Genomic DNA, 24,865 nt, shown 5'->3' on the forward strand with positions numbered 1-24,865 from the left:
CTTAAAAGGGCTTCTAATGAGACTAAATTAAACCATATCTGTACTTTCTGTATTGCATTTTAAACATTATTAAAAGGCTGTGTTCTCACCTTTTTAGCAGCAATAAATCCTAATAATGGAATTTTACAATCTTGCAAAAATATTGTAGAGGTTCGTTGTAGACATTTATACGTAGGAAATGGCAGCTCTATCCGCAAAAATATTAGATTCAGATAATTTCTTTTCAAGTTTAGTAGGAAAGTACAGCATTACCATGAAAGTTTCATTAAATTGAGTAGCTTTTATAAAGTTTTTCTATAAAATATTTCTCTGACATACAACTTATTGCATTTCTCACAGTACTTGTGCAATTTAAGAGGTGATATTGGAAGTGGAAGTTCTAAGTACTGTGTGTAATTGCTGAATTGTATAAACATTTGATTGCAACAAGTAAGTCCTTTGGACTGTAAGGCAGAGTTTGTATCACTGGAGACTATTTTAGTCATAGCCTCTACTATTTTCACAGTCTGTTTATAGAGATAAGACATGTATATTGGAAAGAGAATACGGGATAATCAGATGAAGCTGTATTCAGCCTGGATAAATGTGTGTGTGTGTGTGTGTGTGTGTGTGTGTGTGTGTGTGTGTGTGTGAGAGAGAGAGAGAGAGAGAGAGATAATGAAAGCAATATGGTACAAAGCTTTTTAAAGAATTTTTATTCTTAAGAAAATCTAGAACAATGTTTCATAATCCTGGTTGCACATTATAATCACCTGCAGAACTTGGTGGAGGGGGAAAAAAACAAAAAACAGTGCTTAAGTTCCACTGTCAGTGTTTGATTTAATAGCTTGGGGTCAGGCCCATACGCTGACGGTTTTAAACAGTACCTTCAGATGATTCCATTGTGTAGCCAGGTTGGAAACCAGTGATCTAAACCAAGTGATTTTTTAAAGCAGACATAATGAGGTGGGTGACTAATATAATTTTGCTCATTTTTTAGTTTTTCAGAGGCAGGTGTCCCAGCTTAAACATTTCTGTGCCCCTAAATGCTGCTGTTCTTTCATCTGGCAGACTTCCCTTTGTCCTCTCCTCATTACTAGTCATGCTAAGCAAAAGAGGTAAAATGTGGGAAATAAGGTTCCCTCTGTATTATTTCTCATAAGTTGCTGATATAAAACTTGAGTGGGAGAGAGGGTAGGAAAGTGGGAATTGAACCACAGGCTGAAATAAAAATTTGCATCAATTTCAAGATTGCTTTAGAAAACAATATCTTGTCCCCCTCCATTACTCTAAATAATTTAGGCTTGAATATATATATAATTATCATTTATGAACATAAGCCATGTAAAAGTATTTTAACACTGAGAACTCAGTAAAGAAACATTGGTTAAAAAAATAGTGTTTAATGATAAAGGTTTATAGCACAGAATTTTTGGTTAGTGAACAGTTTAATCAATTTATTTGTTTATATTTATTTAACTTTTGTAAATATGTGTTTTCAACAGCAGGAACTTCAAGTGCAGATTTTGGTGACATTGTGAATCCTGATGCTTACTCTCCTGCTGTTGAAAAATTAGAGGAAAACAGCTTTTTTGAGAGAAATTTCAAAGAGGACAGCATAGATATAGAAAGTAGTCAAAAGTATGACGATTCCTGCATATCACTTGAGAGCAAGGATTCTTTGCCAAGTACAGATTTAGAAAAAGCCTCCTTTAAGGGGAAATTATCTCAAGAGGACAAGGAATCCTTGGAATTTAGCAATCTGCATGAGAGGCCAAACTCTGAAGATTCTAAAACTACAGAGTCACCACTGGTAAATATCAATTATGTTTATTGTATTACAAATTTTATAATAAACATAAAAAATTCATATTGACACAATATATTCTTAAAGGTTACTTCCTATTGAATTTAAAATGTGTGACCTTATAGTTGAAGAGTAACTCACATGGGAAAGAATATAAATGACTTGCAGAACAAATTCTAATATGGTAAATGCCATTATAACAAGTGATTTTCTATGACAAATAATTTAAGGCCCACCTCATGCACCATAGTAAGAGTGCTGTTACTTTTCTAAATGAAATTCATTATTATGAATAATTTACTGTAATAAATCCTTTCTAGCTTTCTACTCTATAGTCACTGGTTAAAATGAGAAAAAAAATGCAGTTTTGTAGATAAAACCAGTTTTTGTGCCTTAATGTAAATATAAGGTTGAAAAGGTAATTCTTCAGGAATATGGCTAATAAAGAAATAGGGGTGTAGTTTTTGTTTCTTCTTAGAGAAAAAAAGATAAAGCAGTTCATTATTGCATTATTGCCAAATTTAAAAACTATATTTGAATCTCTGTTCTATGTACTAAAAATCTTAAGTAATTATGATTATTAATAATAAGTTATTTAGAAATTGGACAAGTCAAATGTTAAATTATTTGGAAATTGAGGAAGTCAAGCACTTTAACAAGACTTTACAGTCATTTGTAATGAATCTCCATGGTGCCTAAACTGAAGGAGGGACCAAAAAAGTTGAAGAATGAATATTGAGTTGCTGCTACTTCTGCTTAGGAGTTTGGATTTCTTTGCCCACTTAGTGACAGGTCTTTTTCCTTTTCAAAGTGAGAAATTAGAATTGAGACCTCTGCAAAAACCTTAGATCCCTAAAAGTCTGCTCAGTCTCTGAAGGAATACACAAGGAGACATACTCACAGGTACAACAAGATGAAAGGAAACTGATTTTTGCAGGGGATCTGGCCCAAGTCAATAAATATCTTATCTGAAAAATGGAAATCTTGGACTTTAATCCAGCTTCGGTTTAGAGTTTGAATGTACATTTCTTACTTGGAATCTGCAAGCCAATAAATTAACACTAATGTTGATCCATGTCTATTGATGCCCTGATGTATCTGGCAAAAGTTAAACCCCAATCCCTTCTAGGAAGACATTCCCACAATTTAGCCAATAACAGATTCCCCAAATCAATGCCCACGGCAGCTGAGCTTCTCCCTTTCCCCCAGTGAAGAAAACAATTAATCATAGAATGAATTTCTGCAAACAGAACAAACAAGGACTCTGATTTTCCAGTTTCCACAGGGCATCATGCGGAGGACTAGGTGACACCTGCCTATGCTGTGTGCTGTGTTATAAGAGAGGAATTCTGAGCATATAGAACCCAATTCTTTTATACTGGGCATCAGCCTGTCTGACCTCTGCCCTGGGGGGGACATTATTTTCTGTAACCTAATAAAAGACATTTGGCAAAACTCACAGATACATAATCTGTGGTAATTCACATAATGGAAAACAATGTAACAATTAAAATGAATGAAACATAGCTACTTTTATTAACGTGGATACATTCTCAAAAATGTGATGTTAAAGTTTAAATATGAAAGGATACATAGAGTAAATATAAGTCTGATAGCATTTTTGGAAACATTTAAGATAATTGGAACTTTTTATGGATACACTCAGATGAAATAATAGTCAAAAACTTACATTGTAATAGTGTATGTCAACTTCAATACAATAATATAATAAATTCTACTTATAAAGTCTAATATATATATTTTTGGTATAGATATTTGAAGCAAGTCTTTTAAATTACTGATATTGTGTGAGAAAGTTATATTATGTGTTGTACATATCTATATATTTAAAGTATTTCATCATTAAAATTGAAATGTTAAAAAACTACTAATTTTGATCTCTTATACTACTGTTGTAAAAAAAATAAGTGGCAAATGATTATATCATAGAACCACAGTGCTTTACACTTAGTGGTAGAATCTACTTTCTTTTCATCCCTAATGACTCTACATGAACTGCTTTTACTCTTCCCCTGCCCTAGTAGAAACCATTCCCTGAGCAGAAACTATTTAGAAATCAGTTCTGCTCCAGTAGAAAATTCAGGAGTGGACAGTAGGGGCAATTTTAAGCAGTGGCATTACTTGACTTCAAAATGGAGTATAAGACAGTACATTTTGCACTTCAGTTTCCAGAAATTGAGTTCTTCATAAAGGTGTGGAATTGAGTACTAGGTTGTAAAGCAGCAGCAGTGAGGTAGGGGCATGTGCCAGGAAGAACATGGACTAGTTGGGGGCTCTTGGTTTTGAATCTGAAACCTCCAATAGTTAACTTGGTGACATTGGGCAAACAAGCAAATTCACTCTCATTGTTCTCTGTTAGCCTAGGCTTTAAAAGAAACGTCCATATTTTCAATTGTCTAATCCAAATATGAGCTCCACTAGAGCTGAAGGGGTCCTGTGAATTTATTTTTCTTCTTCTTTTTTTTTGCGGTACGCGGGCCTCTCACTGTTGTGGCCTCTCCCGTTGCGGAGCACAGGCTCCGGACGCGCAGGCTCAGCGGCCATGGCTCACAGGCCCAGCCGCTCCGCGGCATGTGGGAATCTTCCCGGACCGGGGCACGAACCCGTGTCCCCCGCATCGGCAGGCGGACTCCCAGCCACTTCGTCACCAGGGAAGCCCATTCCTGTGAATTTTTGATCAGTGTCTGGGAGAGCCAGTGAAGGCGTCATGAGTAGGGTGGACTTGGACTTGTCTTTGAAGGAAGTGCTTTATTGGTCACTAGCTTGGTTTTGTAATATCATTTATATGATTTATACATTTGAGTAGAGTTATCGTAATTTTCTTTGTGTGATTACCACCTTGAAACAGACGGCATCTGGGCATTAGTTAGATACATTAGGGAACTGTTAAATACTGATAGCCCCTCTGATTGTATTTTAAGTCCATCCAGAGCTCTCACTGGTACATCTCCAATCTGTTTCCTACTAGACCCATGTACTTTTTAAATCCCATATTTATATTCTTCCCTAGGATGAAAGCATAACAAAATATGAATTCATAGGGTGGTGGAGTAAGCCTAGGCTTCAGATCAGCCAGATCTATATATTCAAAATCTAGGTCTGCTAGTTTCTACCTGTATGAACTTGACAAATTGCTTAGCTCACCCTTGCCTCAGTTTCCTACTGGTATATTTTATTCATGGTGAATGTTTTGTTAACTTGGATTTTCTCTGTGACCATGATCAGATCAGATTTGTTTCCAACGGTATTTTACTTTCGTCTCTGAATTTATTTTATGTATAGACAAAGACACTACTAATACAAAAGCACAGCATATGAAACTCTATTTTCCAGAGTAATTTATGTGCAAAGACGCTGAGGGAAGAAAATAAAGGAAAGGAAAGAGATAGGAAAACTTTACTTTTTTTTTCGTGAACTTCTGTCCTCCTTAGATTTGATGGCAACTTTCAGATTATTACTGTAATTGTGGTTTATGCATTTTTCCGAATTTACTCTATATAAATGTTGTGTTATTACTTATGTCTCCACAACTAGAACCTAAACTCGATGTGGGCAGAATCCATGCCAAGAACATAGTAGGCGCTCAGTGAATGAACGTGCTGGTTTGTGTGGATGAGATGAAATAAACTTAACTTTGTTGAATATTTTGTTTCCTAGTTATTGCAAGAAATAGCCCTCAGAAGTAAGCCCGTAACTGAACAATATCAAGGACTTGAAAGATTCTTTGTTTTCGATAAAAATGAAAGACTCAACTTACTTCCTTCTCATAGCTTAGAATGCAGCTATTCCAGTACTAGGATTACAATTGCAGGTAAATTCAGACATAAAATCAGACAGCCTGTGGACCAAGCTAACAGTTTTCTGACACCTTTTTTTAAAACAGTTTGTCAGCATCTTAGGAAATACTGGGCAATTCTGTTCAACAAATAAATCATTTTCTTCTTTTCTGGCTGGAATTATTAACCCTGTGTGAGTTGCCATATATTTATATTTAAGGCTACTGTCAGAAAACATGGCTATAATGAGACTGAGAGAGATTATTTTTGTATTTTAGAAGTGTGGCCCTTAATAAATTAATAGTAATTCTTCAAATCACTTGATTGACTATCAATCAATCAATGTTAAGTATTGTACGATAATTCTTAAATGCCATCTTAAAATCTTAGGATCTGTGAGATTTCTGAGACATATCCATAATTTTCTTTTAAAGCCATGTCTTGGTGTCGCCTGTATTCTTAAATTTCCTATGTATTCAAATATATTTTTTCACATACAAATGATTATATTTTATGTTATATTGCTGTATACTTTTAAAAATATTTGTTTCTGTTCAAACTTGTATGTGTGTGTGTGTGCAATATCTTTGAAATTTAGAATTTTTCCTTTTGTTGTATAATTATGAGATTTTCTTTCATAATATATACCTCACTGTTATAAATGTTTTTTATTTAGCTAAATATTATTCAGTAAGGCAATACATATAATAAAGCAACAATATGGATGTCTCCTCTTTGTCAACTTTATATAATTTTACCACTTTTCCATTTTTAGGAGACAGAGAATGGATCCCAGACCATAGCGTAAGTGCCTATGCTGATAATGCAGTTGCCTTGGGTGTTCTGAAGAGAGCCCAGAGCGCATCATCAAGGAGAACACAGCAAAAGACTGGTAAGATTGGCTGTAAGGCTGCAGTGCCATATTGGTGGCTCACTTCATTTATTAGTTTGTCTCTTAGCAGTTTACTAGGCACCTGAAAATTAGTTTTTGCCGTTACTTAATTTAAACTTACTCATTTAAACTGTCCTGGACTTTTCTTCCAAAACCAAAAAACCAAGAGTAGTCTTTATTCTTCTCAAAAACATAAATTTTGGGCTTCCCTGGTGGTGCAGTGGTTGAGAGTCTGCCTGCCGATGCAGGGGACACGGGTTCGTGCCCTGGTCCGGGAAGATCCCACATGCTGCGGAGCGGCTGGGCTCAGCCATGGCTGCTGAGCCTGCGCGTCCGGAGCCTGTGCTCTGCAACGCGAGAGGCCACAACAGTGAGAGACCCGTGTACGCAAAAAAAAACAAAAACAAAAACAACATAAATTTTACAGTCTTAGCTCCTTTCTGTAACAATGTATTAGAGATTAATATTTTTAAAATGTAGCTCATTCAGGATATGGCATATATTTTGAACAACGCTTATAAAATACATGCTGGGTTTCATTACACTTTCAGGAAAGAGTATATCTATACTAGATTTTGCATACTCCTCTTCTTGATTCGTATTATGATCACACAAAGCCATAAGATTGCTACTTGCTGCTCTGGTTAAGAAACCTCTGCTTTAAACCTGATGCTTAATATGTTGGCCCTGGAATCTTGATTTCAGTTCATTAACTCTATCTTCTAGCCAAAATAATTTCAAGATTTTCTATAGGATAACTCTTTCGACATATTGAATGCTCATTGCAGTATTTTCCTAGTGAGGGTATGCAGAGAATTTTGGCATGATTAAAATCAATAGTATTATTAGATCATTATTGTTATCCTAAAATACCTTCTGAAGTAGGTTTGCTTTGTGCTGAATTTCATATGAAGTTGTAATAGATGACTGAGGAATTAAGGCAATTCAATACACGTGTTGAGTATGACAGCACTGTGCCGGGCCCTGGGGGAAAATGGTTGCATAAGGCACGTTCCCTGATCTTTGGGAGAAACACTTGACAAAGGGGACTGTTTGCCTTCGTCTAAAGGCCATCTTCAAGCTAGAAATTTAATTACATATGATTTGTCCAAATATGTAAGGTTTATATGTCTCTCTTGCCCTAAATCCTATGATTAAAACTACTTGGCTAGCTTAGATTCTTTCCATGTGCATTTATGTTGAGAACCTGTCAGATTTTAAAAGGTATTTTTTTTAGTGGAAAATCCATTCATTTATGATAAATGTTTTTTGGCTCTATAATTAGAAACCTATTCTCACATCAAAGTCTAGGGCAGCTTTAAATATTCTGGCTGCTTCCTTCTGAGGCAGTCAAAGATACTTCTTAAAGTCACTATATATTGATTAAAAACAAATTCACATGCATGCTATGAGAATTTGTTACTAAGACAAAATTTTTTTTTTTTTGAAGATGTTGGGGGTAGGAGTTTATTAATTAATTTATTTATTTTTGCTGTGTTGGGTCTTCGTTTCTGTGCGAGGGCTTTCTCAAGTTGTGGCAAGCGGGGGCCACTCTTCATCGCTGTGCGCAGGCCTCTCACTGTCGCAGCCTTTCTTGCTGCGGAGCACAGGCTCCAGACATGCAGGCTCAGTAGTTGTGGCTCACGGGCCTAGTTGCTCCATGGCATGTGGGATCTTCCCAGACCAGGGCTCGAACCCATGTTCCCCGCATTGGCAGGCGGACTCTCAACCACTGCGCCACCAGCGAAGCCCAAGACAAATCTTTATATGTAAGTAGCCAAATGCCTTTAAGTATCAACTTAGAGTGATCAGTTGAAATCAATAATTTACTATAAAAAACATTTGAAGGAGCACCTACTTGAGGCCTGGTGCTGGTGATATAAAATAAACCTTCTTCCCAGAAGCCCGAAAGCTTAGAGTCCAGTTCAAAGGCTCTTGAATGTGAGCATGAACATAATCACCTGGGAAACCTGTTGCAATGAGGATTTTTCATTGTCACTCTTAGAGATTCTGATTCATTAAGGCTGAGATAAGGTCCAGGAATTTGCATTTATTTTATCAACAATTCCATGTCATGCTGATGTAGATAGTCCAAAAATCATACTTGGAGAAAACTGCTGTTTAGACATGTAAATACATAAATTGTACCATATGTATTAATAATAAAAGGTTTATGAAAGAACCACGAGTAACATGCTTCTGGAGACTGATAGGTAACTAATAATAGTACATATGATCAGTTATAATAGAGGTAGATGCATGTGCAGTCTTTTAGGAATGGAGATAGTAAAATGATTGCTTTGCCATTGAAACATGTTGATATTTAAGATGTTAGAGAGTAGGTGACATTTCAGCCAAACCTTAAAGCATTATTAAGACTTCCCAGTTAGAGGTGGAAAGAGATGCCTTTCTGGACAGAGATAGTGGCCTGAAATAAAAATGAAATTTTCCTGACTGTGCCACAAGTTACAGAAATCTTATGTTCTGAACTGATGCCAGTATATAAAGGAATTCCTCTTTCTGTAAGATTTTTAAGTTTGTGAATGTAAAAACATGATAGCTATGAAATACATGTGTGTTGAGCAGGAAGTCCATTGCTTCTCCCCACCTGCTGCCCAAACCTACTGCTCCCCAACTCCGACTTCTATCTATGTAATCTGAGGAAATTATAGATTAACACTGATCACAGTTATACTATAAATATAACAGAAGAAATTGTCCCTGGTATTAGCTCAATAATATAGGCTATGATTACTAATAAGACCAGTGAAATATTGGGAAAATAATGTAAAATGGTGCTTTGGGTTACATTAATGGGCATAAGAATGCCGATATATAAAAAATATTAATCACTCACTGAAGAGTCTTTAATACAATAGTAATTATTACTATTCTAAATAAAACATTAGAAGTGGATGAAACATAAGCAGAGCACCATGCTTTTTGCATACTGTTTCAATAACAAGTAGCATTCTGACCAAAGGACTCAATATTTTTTCCCTGGATAAAGGTCGCAAAACATTATTGTCTTTTGATATTCTTGCTCCACTGTGTAAATTACTGATAATTTATACATTAAAAAAATGTATTTTCTAAGAGTTCCTGAAACATATATGGGAATATTATTTACATTGCCAATGATAGCATAAGTTATTTCCAAAAGGAATTTCTTATGTTTTATAATCTACAAATTGGACTTTAAAAAAAAATATGGGATGATCCCTTTAGTTGTGGCATTTTTCATTAGTGCCCGTCTTAACTGGTTCTCTAATCTTAACCCTAGCAATAACACTAATAAGCTTATACAGGAAACACCAGAGGAAATGACATACCTAAATGAACAAAATAAAATCAAGGACCAACCTGAAGCCTCACTGTCTTTCTATGTTTTAGGTACTTTAAATTACACTTTGAGTATATGTCCAGTAAGAAAGATGGTCTGTCTCTTTGCTGTGTGCTAAGCATAAGTCTGATCCAACCCCAGTGTACTTGTTTTTTCTCAGCTGGGATCAATTAACCTCTAATACTGTAGCAGCCAGATGTTGTTATAAGAGTTCAGCAAGCGTTTGTACTCTCCTGAATTTTCTGAAGGGCATCTACATTATGTTAAATTTTTCTCACCTCATGTTTGCCTGTGTTGGCAGAAGTCCAGTTCTTCCTAATAACTTCTTTTGTTTGTTTATTTTTTAATATTTATTTATTTTTTCTTATTAGTCATCCATGTTATACACATCAGTGTATACATGTCAATCCCAATCTCCCAATTCATCCCACCACCACCACCACCCCCCCCCGCCGATTTCCCCCCTTGGTGTCCTTGTTTGTTTATTTTAACGAGTTTTAAATTCCTTTTAATTTTGACTGAGACATAGCACAATACAAATAGAAGGGTGTGGTTTTCTCCATAGATCTAGAAGTTTCTATTTATATAGCTGAATTACTGTTATACTCTCTGACCTTTACTTCCACCATTACTGTTCCTACTTCACTCTTGGGAATGGCAAGTTTGTTTTTCTTGACGGCTATAAATAAAATATTGATTCCTTACATATTACAGGTAAAATCATTTCCAAATTCTAGTCATTAAAATAAATCTTAGGGATATTTACATTTATTTTTTAAAAAACGTAGGCACGTTTTTGTCAGTTATTTTTCTTCAGAATTGTCTCTGAGCACAAATAGACACAAAAAGGTCAGAATCTTAATTTATTCACAATTTCACTCCCACACAAATTGTTTTCAAAATTGATTTCTGAAATGTTCATTAAAATTGGTGCCCTTTGGGACTTACCTTAGTCAGTTTTAATTGCTTAAATAATTACATACTGCATTAAGATTCTTCTTAGGGTAGTAGCTATCTTCAAAATAGATCTTTTAAGTTAAAAATAAAAGACAAACTCCATAATCATTAACCGTTTAATACATGACAATTGCCTGTAGCCACCCTTCTAAATCTTACATTTTCCTTTGAGTCAATAGAGTGGGCATAATGTTATATGGCATATGTTAAGTCAAATCATGACTTTTATGATAATGACAATAGCACTTCTTTAAAGAATCCAATATTTTACACAAAGGCAATTTATATTAAGGGAATGCAAGATTATCTTATAAATTATTTACATTTAATATATATATATTTTACATCTTTATTGGCATATAATTGCTTTATATATACTTTATTGGAGTATAATTGCTTTACAATGGTGTGTTAGTTTCTGCTTTATAACAAAGTGAATCAGTTATACATATACATATGTTCCCATATCTCTTCCCTCTTGCATATCCCTCCCTCCCACCCTCCCTATCCCACCCCTCCAGGCGGTCACAAAGCACCGAGCTGATCTCCCTATGCTATGCGGCTGCTTCCCACTAGCTAGCTATATTTATCTAAATCAGAACAATGATTCAGGATATTAAGAATATACCTGCACTATGCATTTCCAAATTTATGCCTTGAATATTCATTCCCTTGGCCTTTTTTAAAGAACCTTGTGAGCAGTACCAAATGATATATAGTTATGTTCTGTTAGTATGTTTTGAATGGATTATGTTTTCCACTATGAAAGAAACACACATATTGAAGAAACCAACTAAGTCAACCTTTGAAATAGATCAAGATAAAGTGGTCACTACCCTACTGGAACAAAGTGATAATCCGACTCAGATCTGTGCTTCTGGAACTTTTCCACTGAAGCACCCTATAAAGTGGCTGAGAGTGAACTCATGTTTAGCAAAATTAGAGATGTGTTCTCAATTTCTTTAAAGCCTGTGTTTTTCTAAAAGATTTTGCATACTGGTCTATTTTGTCTCCGTATCTGTTTTAATAGAAGAATGTTACACACCATGAAATAAAATTGGTCCACTAGGAAGTGATACCATGTTTATCCTATCCTCTTACAAGGCACAGTGTGGCATTGTCCTAGAATTGAAGATACAGGGCACAGTGGTTGGCTATGGGATAGATGATAAGATTGGGGTGTTGAATTGTTGTGGAATTGACTGGGTTTACGATGTTTTGTTTTAGTTAATATTAAAATTAGCTTGCCTTTCTCTGAATGTAGAAACAATTTGGGAAGAATAACCCACAAGTGTTCTTTATGACATAGGGAAAGTAATTGAGGTAAACCAAAATGGATGATAATCTAAAGTTCATTTTCTCATAAACTCTGTTGCATGAATTTAGCTGTTCTAAGTTCAGGGGAATGGTCTTTTTTATCTTTAAGCACTCATTCAGAATTTTAAAAACAGTTGATTTAAATTTTTTTTATTTTAGGCTGGACATCACAGAGACCTTCAACAGCAAATTTACCACTTTGCAACTCTGTGAAAAGAAGTTCCAGCCGCCTTTCCTCTTCTCATCCCTGGTCAAGAAATACAGCTGCTCGATCACTCTCTAGAGCTGCTTCTGAAATTTCAGAAATTGAATATATTGATGATACTGACCATGACGAGCCTTTCTTAGACGACACTGCTGATCAACAAACCTTAGACAGTTTGGAAAAAGAATTAAATGCACTGAGAAATCCTGCAGGTAATGCTATTTTTTCACCATAGACAACATTAACTCTGCCTTCCACCTGATTCTTCATATCATCCTCCAAGAAAACAAGCCTTTCCCTTCTCTTTTAACCATCAACCTTTGTGTCTGTTTTCTTGACTATCCCCCGATGTCACCCTGAAAATGTTATAAAACATGTGGGTGCCCAGCCATATCAGAGGTAGTCCCCTTAGCTCACATAATACACAGTTAAATTGTGGCTTAAGGACCTTCATCCTTCATGCGGACATAAAAAAATTATTTTTTCTCCTTCCTACAAACTCAGTGAGTGGCTAATCTCTGTTGCTTTATAAAAGCTGTTGCCCAACACACTTTGAGAAGTGAGCTGTTCAATCTTTTTTTTTTTTTTTTTTCCCAGTACGTGGGCCTCTCACTGTCGTGGCCTCTCCCGTTGCGGAGCACAGGCTCCGGACGCACAGGCTCAGCGGCCATGGCTTACGGGCCCAGCCACTCTGCGGCACGTGGGATCTTCCCGGACCAGGGCACGAACCCGTGTCCCCTGCATCGGCAGGCGGACTCTCAACCACTGTGCCACCAGGGAAGCCCTGTTAGATCTTTTGAAGCAGTGTTTCTCAAGTTTCAATGTGTACGCAGATCCCCCGGTGGTCTTGTTAAAATGCAGATTCTGATTCTTATGTCTGGGATGGGGCCTGAGATTCTGCATTTTTATAAGACTTCCCAATTTTGAACCTTTTATTTTGATTCTTTTCTAGAAGTTTTGATTGTGGTATTCTGGAGAATGTCTGAGTTTTATCTTTATGGTCAATTGGCAAGTTAGCTAGATTAATTTAGTGGATCACAGTTCTTTTCCTCTGCGCTCAGTAGACATTTCTCCAGTGTCTTCTGTCCCTGGATATGGTACTAGTTAGTCCTTTGGCATGGTTTTTCCATTTAAATTTTGTTTGGTTGAATTTAATTGTCAAATACTTCTTTCCCTCTGGTAGAGCTCATGGTAGCTCTATTACTGGAGTCCTGTCATGTTTGAGAATGCCTGCTACCTTTGTATTTGAATGGCAAATTGACTGCGGGTAATTTCCTTGGGTCACTTTTCTCTTCAACCTTGAACATACTGATTCATTGTCTCCTGGGTCTGAATTTGCTGTGAAATAGTCTGAGGTCTCCAATTTTTTACTTCACCCTCTCTCTTGCATGTGACTTGCTTCTTTCCTGACTGGATGTTAGAAGAACGTCTTAATCTTTGAAATTCAGTTACCGGACCAGGATTATATTTCAGTGTCAGTAATTCAGCATTTTTTTTTTTTTTTTTTTGCAGTATATGGGCCTCTCACTGTTGTGGCCTCTCCCGTTGCGGAGCACAGGCTCCGGACGCGCAGGCTCAGTGGCCATGGCTCACGGGCCCAGCCGCTCTGCGGCATGTGAGATCTTCCCGGACCGGGGCACGAACCCATGTCCCCTGCATCAGCAGGCGGATTCTCAACCACTGCGCCACCAGGGAAGCCCAGTTATTCAGCATTCTTAAAGCGCTTAAGTTCCTCCTTATTTTCAGAGAAATTGTCTGCTATTGTATATTTGAGTTGCTTTTCTGTTCCATTTGGCTTTCTCCTGCTGAGACCTGTTTTGTCTATGTTGGATCTTCTTACATTTTCTTCAACTGTTTTAACCTGTTTCTATCTTCCTTTGCATTTACTGACATCTTCTATGTCAGAATTTCAATTTTCAGCTGGTTTTAGTCCATTCTTTATTGATTGACTTAATAAATTAGCCCTTTACAGGTATTGCTTTGACTATTTTTGGTAATTTTTACTTTGATATAATTTCAGATTTACAGATAGTTTGCAAGAACACAAGAATAGTACAAGGAACTGCCATATACACTTTACCCAGTTTACCACCTGTTTGTCTCTTACCTCATTTGCGTATATGTACACACAAACACAACAATGTTTCTGAACCATCTGAGAAGTTATAAACATCATGACCCTTTTCTAAAAAATACTTCAGTGTATTTTCCACGAACAACAACATTTTCTTATATAACCATGGTACAATGATCAAAATCAGGAAATCTAACAATGATACACTATAATTCTCTAATCCACAGTGCGTATCTAATGTTTTCAAATTGTCTCAGTGATGTTCATTATAGCTTGTTTTTTTCTGGTGCAAGATCCAGTCCAGGAACAAGTGATCATTTAATTTATTATCCTTTTTGATGTCTGACATGTTGTTGTTTGATCTTTGATATTAGTTTTATTCTTTTTAAAAATGTCATTTTCATTATTTCTTCTGTAGCCCCAGGACTTATGGGGGAATTTTGTTATGGTCTTGGTCTGTCATCTACCAGATTGGTCTTCCATTTAATCATTCTTTGTGTGCTGTGGATTCTTGGATTCCAGTTTGTTTGCATAACTAGTTGCTGTCAGTTCCATGTATCTTACTTGCTCACATGCATTGTGGGTGGCTTTGCTCGTATCTTCTGTCTTTTCTGATATAGTGAGACTGCATTCTCCCTGAAACTCCCTCCACCTGTACTGAGATGTGTTAATCTTCTCTTTGGAGCTACTATTTGGGGGTTGGCTGTTGCACTCTTTTCTGTATCCTGCTGGCTCAAAGGCACAGGAAGGATACATGAAGGACTGGGGAGTTTAACCTCTTTTGTTGGAGGATCTGGGCTCTTTTGTCTTTTTTTCTGGATTTTATTAAACACCAGACTTTACTGGACCTGATTTCAAGTGTGTTCTGTCCCTGGGGGGATACCTGCAAGTTTGCAATTTTCTTGCCTCTGCTGAGATCTTCTGGTGGATGTTTTAGGGCTTAAAAATATTTATAATGTTTTCTCCTTACTTCCCCTTCACCCGCTTTTCTCTAAATCCGTGTGGTATTAGTGAGACTTGTCAGCACCTTAGATGACTCTCCTTTTCCTGTTACTAGTTTGTGTGCTTACTGGGTGGGGAGGGGAGGGGGTGGACAGCAGTAGCCCCCAGCTATACCTGAATGAATCTTCTGTTTATTCCTTTGGTTGTCCCTTGTCAAAGTTTATTATGTGAACTTGTGCCTCTTTCTTTGGTTCTTTTTATGATTTTATTTTATTTTTTATTTTTCTGCTTTTTCCATGCATTTCATTAGGGGTTGGGGGAGGAGAGATTGTGGTCCATCTTTACCTGTCATTCATTTGCCTGACTCCACATTACTAAGAATCAAATGGAAATATCCTTGGAGGTAATTCTCACATTAAAAGCCAATTCTAAAATGAAGCATGTCAGGTCTGAACTGGATCAAAAGGATAATCATACAATTTTAAATCAGAAGGTGAAAGGTTTTTTATTTTGATAAATTGATAAGTTCTATTATTTACAAATGAAATATTTTAAAAACAGTAGTCTTTCTTTGTTTCTAACCTCTCAGCTTTTCCATTTCCTCTGTCAGGTTTGTCCTTACATGCTTCACTTTTGCTCCGTGTCACTCATTTCCTCGTACTCCAACACCAATATTTTCACTAGAATACATAACTTTTCATATATAAAAGCAAGCACCCACTATGTAGCCTGTGAACCGCCAGGGCTTTCTGATAGTTCAGGAGCAGAATGCAATCACTTATACACACTCTACCCAGGAACAGCTCTCTTTCTATCTGGGAAGATTGGCCTTGGATGAGTGCACAGCTTTGGAGACACTCACCTGGAGCTGAGGAAGGAAGAGGACAGCACATCAGCTGAATCGTCCCAACAGTCAGTGAGGGGATAGATGCTATGGTGCAATCAGGCCTTACTCTAGAAAATTCACTGATTCAGCACAGGCTTTTGTGTTCTGTTCAGCATCACTGGGCAGAAAAATTCCACCTACATGTCACTACCCATGGTGCATTCTGGAAAAACTTCATGAGGTCTGGTGTCACACAGACACAGCTACACAATTGGACTCTTAAGCAAATATATATGAGTTCGCACCCCTGTGAAACCTGCCTTTTTGTGAGCAGCGGACCTTCTGACTTGTTTTCTGTTAGCTCTAGGATAGATACATCCACTTCCTCTAAGTTCTAGGAAAAGAGCCAAGGAGCCTGGAGAAGAAAAGACACAAAATAACTATAATACATTGAGTAGTTTCTCCTTTGACTCTGATTGCTGAAGCTGACAGTAGAGCCATTTCAAAAGGAGGTGGGGCCGGCAGGGGGCTAAGGATGTGCGCGCGCACGCGCACATGTGTGTTTGTGTTTGTGCACACATGTATGCAGGTTGCAGATACAACTTCCTGCTGAATCAGGAGACAAGGGGCAGCCAGGCAGGTGGTTGAGAATCAGGCTCTGGGGCCAGGGGTCCAGCTCTGAAACTCTGAAATTCCTACCTTCTTGACATTGGGCAAATTACTTTCTTAAACTCACGCTGCATCTGTTTCCATGTATGAAAGATGAGTATGATAATAGGCCCTATCATAAAATTGTTCAGTGATTGAATTTGAGTACAGGTATATATTAAATATTATATTTATAAAAATTTTCTCTCTCCACACACACACATGCACACACACATGCATTTTAACATTTAAGTGCCCAGCACATAGTCTGTCCTGAAAATACTGTTAAATTATATAAGAAACCAATGGGTGGCGCTTTTGACATACAGTAAGGTATGGTGCACTTGACAAGTCCAGTTTTTAGTCAAAAACATATAAAAGCTGTTTCTATTCTAGAACTATGTTTTTTTCTGGGCACTTTGAGGATTATAGTTAGCTGTAGTTCAGGCCGTATTTTTACTCCCTTCACACATATCTTTGTAAATAACACTATAGTCACTTCCTTAATGAACTCAACCTACCAGTATAATTTACTTACCAAGGCACTTTTTCAGTTTTGGGATATTGTTATAGCCTGAAGAATTTGGAAATATCAGAAGATATGCATTACGAGAAAGTATCAGTAATAATACACAGTAAAGCATTCATCTTTTCAATAGTTAAAAATGATTCATTTGTTTTAAACTCATTCTGATTTGTGGTTTAAGAGTTTTTGTGGGGCTTCCCTGGTGGCGCAGTGGTTGAGAGTCCGCCTGCTGATGCAGAGGACACGGGTTCGTGCCCCGGTCCGGGAAGATCCCACATGCTGCGGAGCGGCTGGGCCTGTGAGCCATGGCCACTGAGCCTGCGCGTCCGGAGCCTGTGCTCCGCAATGGGAGAGGCCACAACAGTGAGAGGCCTGCGTAACGCAAAAAAAAAAAAAAAAAGTTTTTGTGGTCCTTACATTTCCATGACAATCTTATGCTTCTACAAGCCCAAAGGTACTGAGCCAAGTAATTAAAGAGAGGAAGGAAAAGACTTTCTTAAACAAGAAAGAATAAAAATCTACCTGATACTAGCAGATGTAGCCATACTGCCTGTGAAGTAAAAGAGTCAGGCAGTAGTTTCCTGAGTAATTAGAAGGTTGACCATCAAGTAAGATATTAAACTGTAAAAGGGCTAATCAGGATTTATAGTTAGCTAATTAACTAGATAACCCTTGTAAAGACAGTCAGGTTAAGTTGGGTTAGAATGGCAATCTGTTTGCTTTAGGGCATCTGAATTTTGGAAAAAAAAAAATTGAGTGACACATAAAAGTGAAAGTCAACATATTAAATACATTCTGATGTAAGGAATATGAAACCATTCAGTGAGTAGTAATAATCACTGTTTATTCTTCCATGAAATGTTGCTCCATTTGATCTTCACAGCTACCCCGTGAGGTAGATGGGGCCGGTGCTGCTTTTAGTCCCCCCTGTGTGGCTACAGTAACTGAGGCTCTGGATGGCGCAGTAACTGCCTCCCCTGGGTGCTCAGAAGCCCCCAGGCACAAACCCAGGCAAGTCTGCCCCACATTCCTTTGTCTTACCACCAGACCACAGTGCCACTTAAACAGTGTGAAATCCTTCCTTCAAATCACTATTGTGATCACTTGAGAGGGAGAGGGTGTGGGCAGAGTGAAGGCAAAGGAGAGAAGGGGTGGAGGATAAAGAAGGCAAGACAGTGGGTGAGGAGGAAGACGCTGGCGGGCTGGGCACAGGCTCACAGGTTACAGGGCGAGGGTCCTGGTTGTCACACCTCCCGAACATTGGGGTGTCCTTTGTATGTGTATCTAGTTCTTGTTTTTGTTGTTGGTGGTGAATTCCTTATTGGGAAATAGCCTGTCTGCTTTGTTTTTGTTCTTTGAAGTTTTTAACCTGTTTCTTTGGTCCTGCCTTTCTTCTTTACTTCTTTTTTTTTTTTAACAGCTTTATTGGAGTATAATTGCTTTACATTGTTGTGTTAGTTGCTGCTGTATAACAAAGTGAATCAGCTATATGTATACATATATCCCCATATTCATATATGTTTATTTCCCCGTAGAATAAAGTTTTATGTACATGTTTTAAATGACCTGAGTTTTAGAAATACACTGTAGAACTTCGTATTTAGTCAATTTTCCTCCTTGGCCGTTCTTTATTATTGCATTTAAGAGATTCTTCAGTGATCAGAGAACATACACTCTTACTCCAGGGATAGAAAAGATTTAATTTCAGTCCACTCCTCAACAATCAGCTGACTTGACCGTTATAAAGTAAAATCTCCAATGTAAGCATCAATGCAGTCTTCCTTGGTCCTGTATGAGGAAAATCAGAAGACTTAGGTTTTTGTACGGTTGACCTCTTAGGTTTTAACGCTAACCTGCAGTAGGGTTTTTGTTAGCAGTTTTATTTTTCTCTGCCTTGAAAGTCAAGTGATGTCACCTTTGTTCCTGCTAACTTCACAAGGTATTCTGAAATATAATTTTGAGAATGAATAATTTTACAAAAATAGTCTCATCCTATTTGCACAATTTGAATTAGCTCTGCACTCATTCAGTTAGGACTCAAATGCCTAACAGAGGTTGAATATCTCTCCTGGTGGGATTCCTTAGATCTAAGTATCACCATTGGGTTTTAGCACTGTGGTTCTACCAATTCCAAATTCTGAATTGACTGCTTTCCCACGGGTAACATTCTCTATCACCGGGGTATGTGAAGGGACCTTGCCTGCCTGTTTTCTTTCATCTTGTGGAAAAACAGGAGAGAAGATAGTAGCCTAATGCTAAAGAATTAGATTCTGGAACATAGTGATTTATTATTTCGGTGAGCTAAAAGAGCTTAGGTTGAGTTCCAGTTCTTCTGTTATGTAGTTACATGACTTTGAATAAGTTATCAATCCCCGGTGGGCCCTCAATTTCCTAATCTCCAGCAAGTGGGGATGGGACAAAAATTTTAGCTGAGGAATCTTTCGTTTTTCTCAAAGTTAATCTTATAGAGAGTTCCCAAACATAAACGAGACCAGGGAAAGCTGTCCTGCTTGCTTTGGGGCGGCGGTGGGAGCCGCAGCCTTATCCCTCAGCCTACTGAATTTCTCCACGTATTGTAATTTAGAAGTCACTGGGATTTTAAGGACACTTTCAGTCGTAAATGTATTGAGCTCTATCTTGCAGGAGGAATAATCTAAGTTACCTTCTGTAGGGGAAGCTCTGCTTGCTTAAAAACTTCAAGTTGGGCTTCCCTGGTGGCACAGTTGTTGAGAGTCCACCTGCCGATGCAGGGGATGCGGGTTCGTGCCCCGGTCTGGGAGGATCCCACGTGCCGCGGAGCGGCTGGGCCCATGAGCCATGGCCTCTGAGACTGCGCGTCCGGAGGCTGTGCTCCGCAACAGGAGAGGCCACAACAGTGAGAGGCCCGCGTACAACAACAACAAAAACACAAAAAACTTCAAGTTATTTCTAACCAGCCCCCCACCACAAAAGTATCTTTTGTCAAGTGTATAATACTCGTAGTTTGGTGTTTGGTCCTTCTGATCTTGGTGCTTTCATAAGAGTGAAGGGAGGAAGAGCAGCCAGTAGTTTTAAGTTTTAAAAGTCTCCATAACATAACCTCATGTATAAGTTAGATGGCTCTTACAACTTTATCAATGACAAAACGAGGGCATTATGACCTAACATAGCAATTGTATTTATTTCTATACTTGACTTTTTGGTAGTTCATATAAGGATATGTTTGCTTATTTAGCTTGTACTATTTGTCCTTACTCAGGCTGAATCACTGGCCAGATTCATGAAAATGAAGAAGATTTAAGGCTTCACCCCTTTCACATACACATGGCTATTACCTACCCAAACAAAGCAAGGAAGTCTAAAAAGAAAGGGTAGCTTTTCCAAGACTAACCATTGCCTCAGACTGTGTGTGGGCAAACCTTTTAATTCTTAGAAGATAAAAAGATATAATAAAGTATTTAACATTCAGGCAAGCTTAGGAGTTGCCCAGTATTGTAACTTTAAAGAGGCTCACTTGATTTTCTTTGGAATTTTGGGAATTTTCAGGGCATTTGACACTTAAAATGTCAAAAAATCAAAATTCGTATACTAAAAATCAATGTGGCTGGGTAAAGTAAGTCAGATAGAGGAAGGCAAATACTGTCTATACTACACTATCCAAAACTATACAAATATCACTTCTATGTGGACCCAGAAAAAGCCAAAATCATAGAAACAGAGAAAAGTGGTGGTTACCAGGAGAGGAGAGTGGGAGAAATGGGGAGATGTTAGTCAAACAGTATAAACTTATAAGATGAATAAGTTACAAGATGAATAACTTCTGGGCATCTAATGTACAGCATAGTGATTATAGTTAGTAATACTGTATTGTATACTTGAAAGTTGCTAGGAGAGAAGACCTTAAATGTTCTCACCACAAAAGAGAAATGGGAGTTATGTGGAATGATGGAGGTATAAACTAACACTATGGTGGTAATCATTTTACAATATATGTGTCTCTAATCAACACATTGTTGTATACCTTAAACTTACACAATGTTACATGTCAATTGTATCTCAAAAAAGCTGAAAAAATTGGGAAATTTGCTAAAAATAAATTAGTGTGATTAACATGACGATACCCATGCCGTCATTTGGAATCTCAAATCAAACATACCTCACATTCAGCCCACCCCACCAATACTAAAAAATTGAGATGATTGAAAATCTGTACTGACCGTCTTTGTACTGCTTGTAGTTTACTTTGAGTAAACTTCCAGCACCATATGCTGTACCTGTGTTTCTTGAATTTATGTGTTGACAATGCATGAAATAAAATATTTCAGATCCTTCAGAAAAACTTTACAGCCTAACCTCAGAAGAGTTACCAGCCTTCAACAACCATTCGCTGAATACAAGTCAGACTACCCAGAATTTCCGTAAGAGCTCACGTGCGAGGGACCCATGTGGAGTTGAGGAACAGAGGTAGGTTAAATCTGCAGCTTATATGTACAGACAGTGCATAATAAAATTTTTGACAAGCCCCACCTCGTTATCTTTACTACAAAAAGAAAGATTGTCCTCATGTGTGTACTTTATATGTCCATTCTTTGTAAAATGTTTAGGTCCTTTGCTGACCTATTATCAGGATTTAGTGAAAGGCTTATGAGGTTCTTACTTTAACGTGAAGAGATAATTCTCTGCTACACAATGTGTGTCAGGAAAATGAAAAAACATTTGGAATTTAATAATCCGTCAGCATTTCTTCTTATATTGAAAAACAGTTGCCTTGCTTGCATTCATTAACTTACTGAATTTCAACACTTGGCGTTAATAGCCTCTTACTCAATGTATAGAATGGAATATTGAGAAGTCTCCTTGAAATCAAGCCTAGATCATTAATGATAGCATATTTTAATCTGTATAACTTCATTGTTTCCTTACATAAGAACATTTATTTAGAGATGGTGATCTGTTTATAAGGAACATGGGTTATACTAATAAATCTTCAGAAAAGTAGTGTATCATATCAGGCTACTTTTGACATACTGGAATTCCCTGAAAAAGGAAGAGGGATTCTTCTAAAAAGACTGAGATAAATGTAAAATAAAAATCCTTTGAACTGTAAATTCCTTTGATTGGTTGAAGTCTAATATTGCAGTAAAAGGGAATCAAGAGTCCATTACTTTGTCTTTCTGAAGGAGGAAATCATTTAGCTGTGGTCCGAGGATTTTTGCATTTCTAACACCACGAATATATTTTTTTAAGGGATCAATGTAAAGTTGCTATTTTTTCCCTAAAAAAGTCATTAAGAACAAAGTAACTAAACCAACTTCATGCTCTCACCACCATTTCATAAAAGGAAAGACATTTAGTACTAAATATAAAGAGAATATACTAATAGAATAAAGCACAGTTCTTTAAAATGAAAAATTTCATGAAAAAGTTATTACCTTGTCCTTTTCTCAGGCCAGTGAAAACTTTTTTTTTTTTTTTTTTTAATCACAGTTAGATATGAACTGGTCCACCAACAAGAGTTTAGGAAATGCTGGTTTAGCCTGTGTTGGGCATAAAATCCAAAGAAGAGTTCTATCTGTCACAGGGTGAACTATTATATATTATTTAGTAGCATACATCGGCTGAAATTCTAGATAACTTGGACCAAAATATCTGAACTATGCAGGCTCCTCTCTGTTCCCCCATTCTACATCTTTCCCCAAATTTCAGACAGCAGCACACTAGAGTTTCCACGAGTTCCTTTCCACCATAAAATAAAATAACTATATAATTGCTGTTCTGAATTTTGGCTTTGGCATATCTTGACTGGCTATCCACATAGTCCTCATTTACCGTACCCAAAAGAGGTGATCTATCTGGCAGCCTATTCACTGGGATTCTGTTAAAGAGCCAATGTAATGATGAACGTTCTTAACGATGACCCGGAGGCTCTGTAAGTTTGTGAAGTACCTTCTGAATCATCAATGAACGACACAACAAGAGACCATAAAATCTTCTCTCCTTGGTTCCACTGTGGCTTTATTTCTTGGGAGAGGGAGAATGATGGGGATCTCTCACTACAAGGAGGCTTGGTGTATTGGGCACATCGAAAATTATGGTCTCAGTCTAAGACAGCCCCCTCACGTCTGCCTGCCTCCGATGACTTCAGCGTGTATAGTATTGATCAGAAGATAAATGAGTTGAAACCTGGTTCTGTATATTGTGTATTGATCTTTTCATGTATTTCCAGCTCTTCTGAAAAAGATACTGAAATCCAGTCCTTGCTGACAGTTTCTGAAAGCAGTACGGATGAGGAGGAAGAAGATTTTCTTGACGAGCAACATGTCATTACACTCTCGTGGTCAAAGAGTACCTAATGATCATTTGTTCATTACTTTTTCCATTTTGCACCCAGAATAAAGCGAACAACTGAAAAAAGTAATCAAGTGATTACGTGTCCAGGTGCTGGAGATTTTTTTTTTTTTTTTGCCGTACGCGGGCCTCTCACTGTAGTGGCCTCTCCCGTTGCGGAGCACAGGCTCCCCACGCGCAGGCTCAGTGGCCATGGCTCACGGGCCCAACCGCTCCGCGGCATGTAGGATCTTCCCGGACCGGGGCACGAACCGAACCCGTGTCCCCTGCATCGGCAGGCGGACTCTCAACCACTGTGCCACCAGGGAAGCCCTGGAGATTTTGATGATTGTCTCTGATACTTCAAGGTTTGCAGACTAATAAAAGTTAGTGAAATTACAAGTTTAAGGGCTTTTTCTTCCAAATGGTATATTGTATGTCAAATACTAATCTATATCGCAGATCATATTAGTAAAATTTAGTGAAATTTAAAAAGTAAGTGGCGGGGGGTGGCGGTGGTGTGATGAATTGGGAGATTGGGGTTGACATATATACACTAATATGTATAAAATAGATAACTAATAACCTGCTGTATAAAAAAATAAATAAAATTAAATTAAAAAAAGGAAATTGATAAAAAGTAAGTTATAACTATGTCTCTAAGAACTTATCATAAGATGATACATGATTATATTATTAAAATTAATTAACTAATTATTTTTATTGAAGTACATTTGATATATAATATTATATAAATTAGTAAATGATTATCTTTAAAGTAACACTAATTGTTAAATTACATTTTAAATAATTATGTCATCAATGTACATTTGATGGCCAAGTTATACTTGGTAGTATCATTAATTGAGCCTGGAATCCATTTTTTACTTTGGTGATTACAGCTTTTTTTTTTTTTTCTATTGGTGTTTTTGACATTTATAGAAGTTCTGGTAACATCAAAAGTTTCTCCTGGAAGAGAAAAAGGGGACCTAAAATAAAGTGGACATAATACTTGCCATTCTCTGTTCTAGTAAAACACAGAAAAGATTCCCTAAGTATCTTATTTGCGGAGGGTCAGTGTGAAGGTTAATTTTTTGTGTCAACTTGGCCAGGCTAAGGTACTCAGATATTTGGTCACATTTTATTTTAGATGTTTCTATGAAGGTATTTTTTAGATGAGATTAACACTTAAATCAATAGATTTTGAGTAAAGCAAGTTACCATCCATAGTGTGTGTGGGTCTCAC

General features: G+C 37.3%; 1 protein-coding gene across 2 annotated transcripts in view; it reads left to right on the top strand.

The window, feature by feature from the left end:
* ZBBX (zinc finger B-box domain containing) overlaps positions 1–24,160 on the top strand; it is a gene marked incomplete at its 5' end in the record, with an annotated part of 104,874 nt that extends 80,714 nt beyond the window's left edge. The window contains 6 exons of one of the 2 annotated variants that reach the window (XM_082839129.1): positions 1,485–1,792; positions 5,465–5,618; positions 6,359–6,475; positions 12,252–12,509; positions 21,618–21,756; positions 23,519–24,160. In XM_082839129.1, coding sequence (XP_082695255.1) covers positions 1,485–1,792; positions 5,465–5,618; positions 6,359–6,475; positions 12,252–12,509; positions 21,618–21,756; positions 23,519–23,645 — 1,103 coding nt within the window. In that variant the 3' untranslated portion in view covers positions 23,646–24,160. The remainder of the gene's footprint in view (positions 1–1,484; positions 1,793–5,464; positions 5,619–6,358; positions 6,476–12,251; positions 12,510–21,617; positions 21,757–23,518) is intronic. The other variant, XM_082839130.1, reaches the window with a different exon arrangement.
* Between the last annotated feature and the right edge of the window lie 705 nt (positions 24,161–24,865).

This window comes from Leucopleurus acutus, assembly GCF_964270905.1.
Source record: "Leucopleurus acutus genome assembly, chromosome: 5".
Classification (NCBI taxonomy): Eukaryota; Metazoa; Chordata; class Mammalia; order Artiodactyla; family Delphinidae; genus Leucopleurus; species Leucopleurus acutus.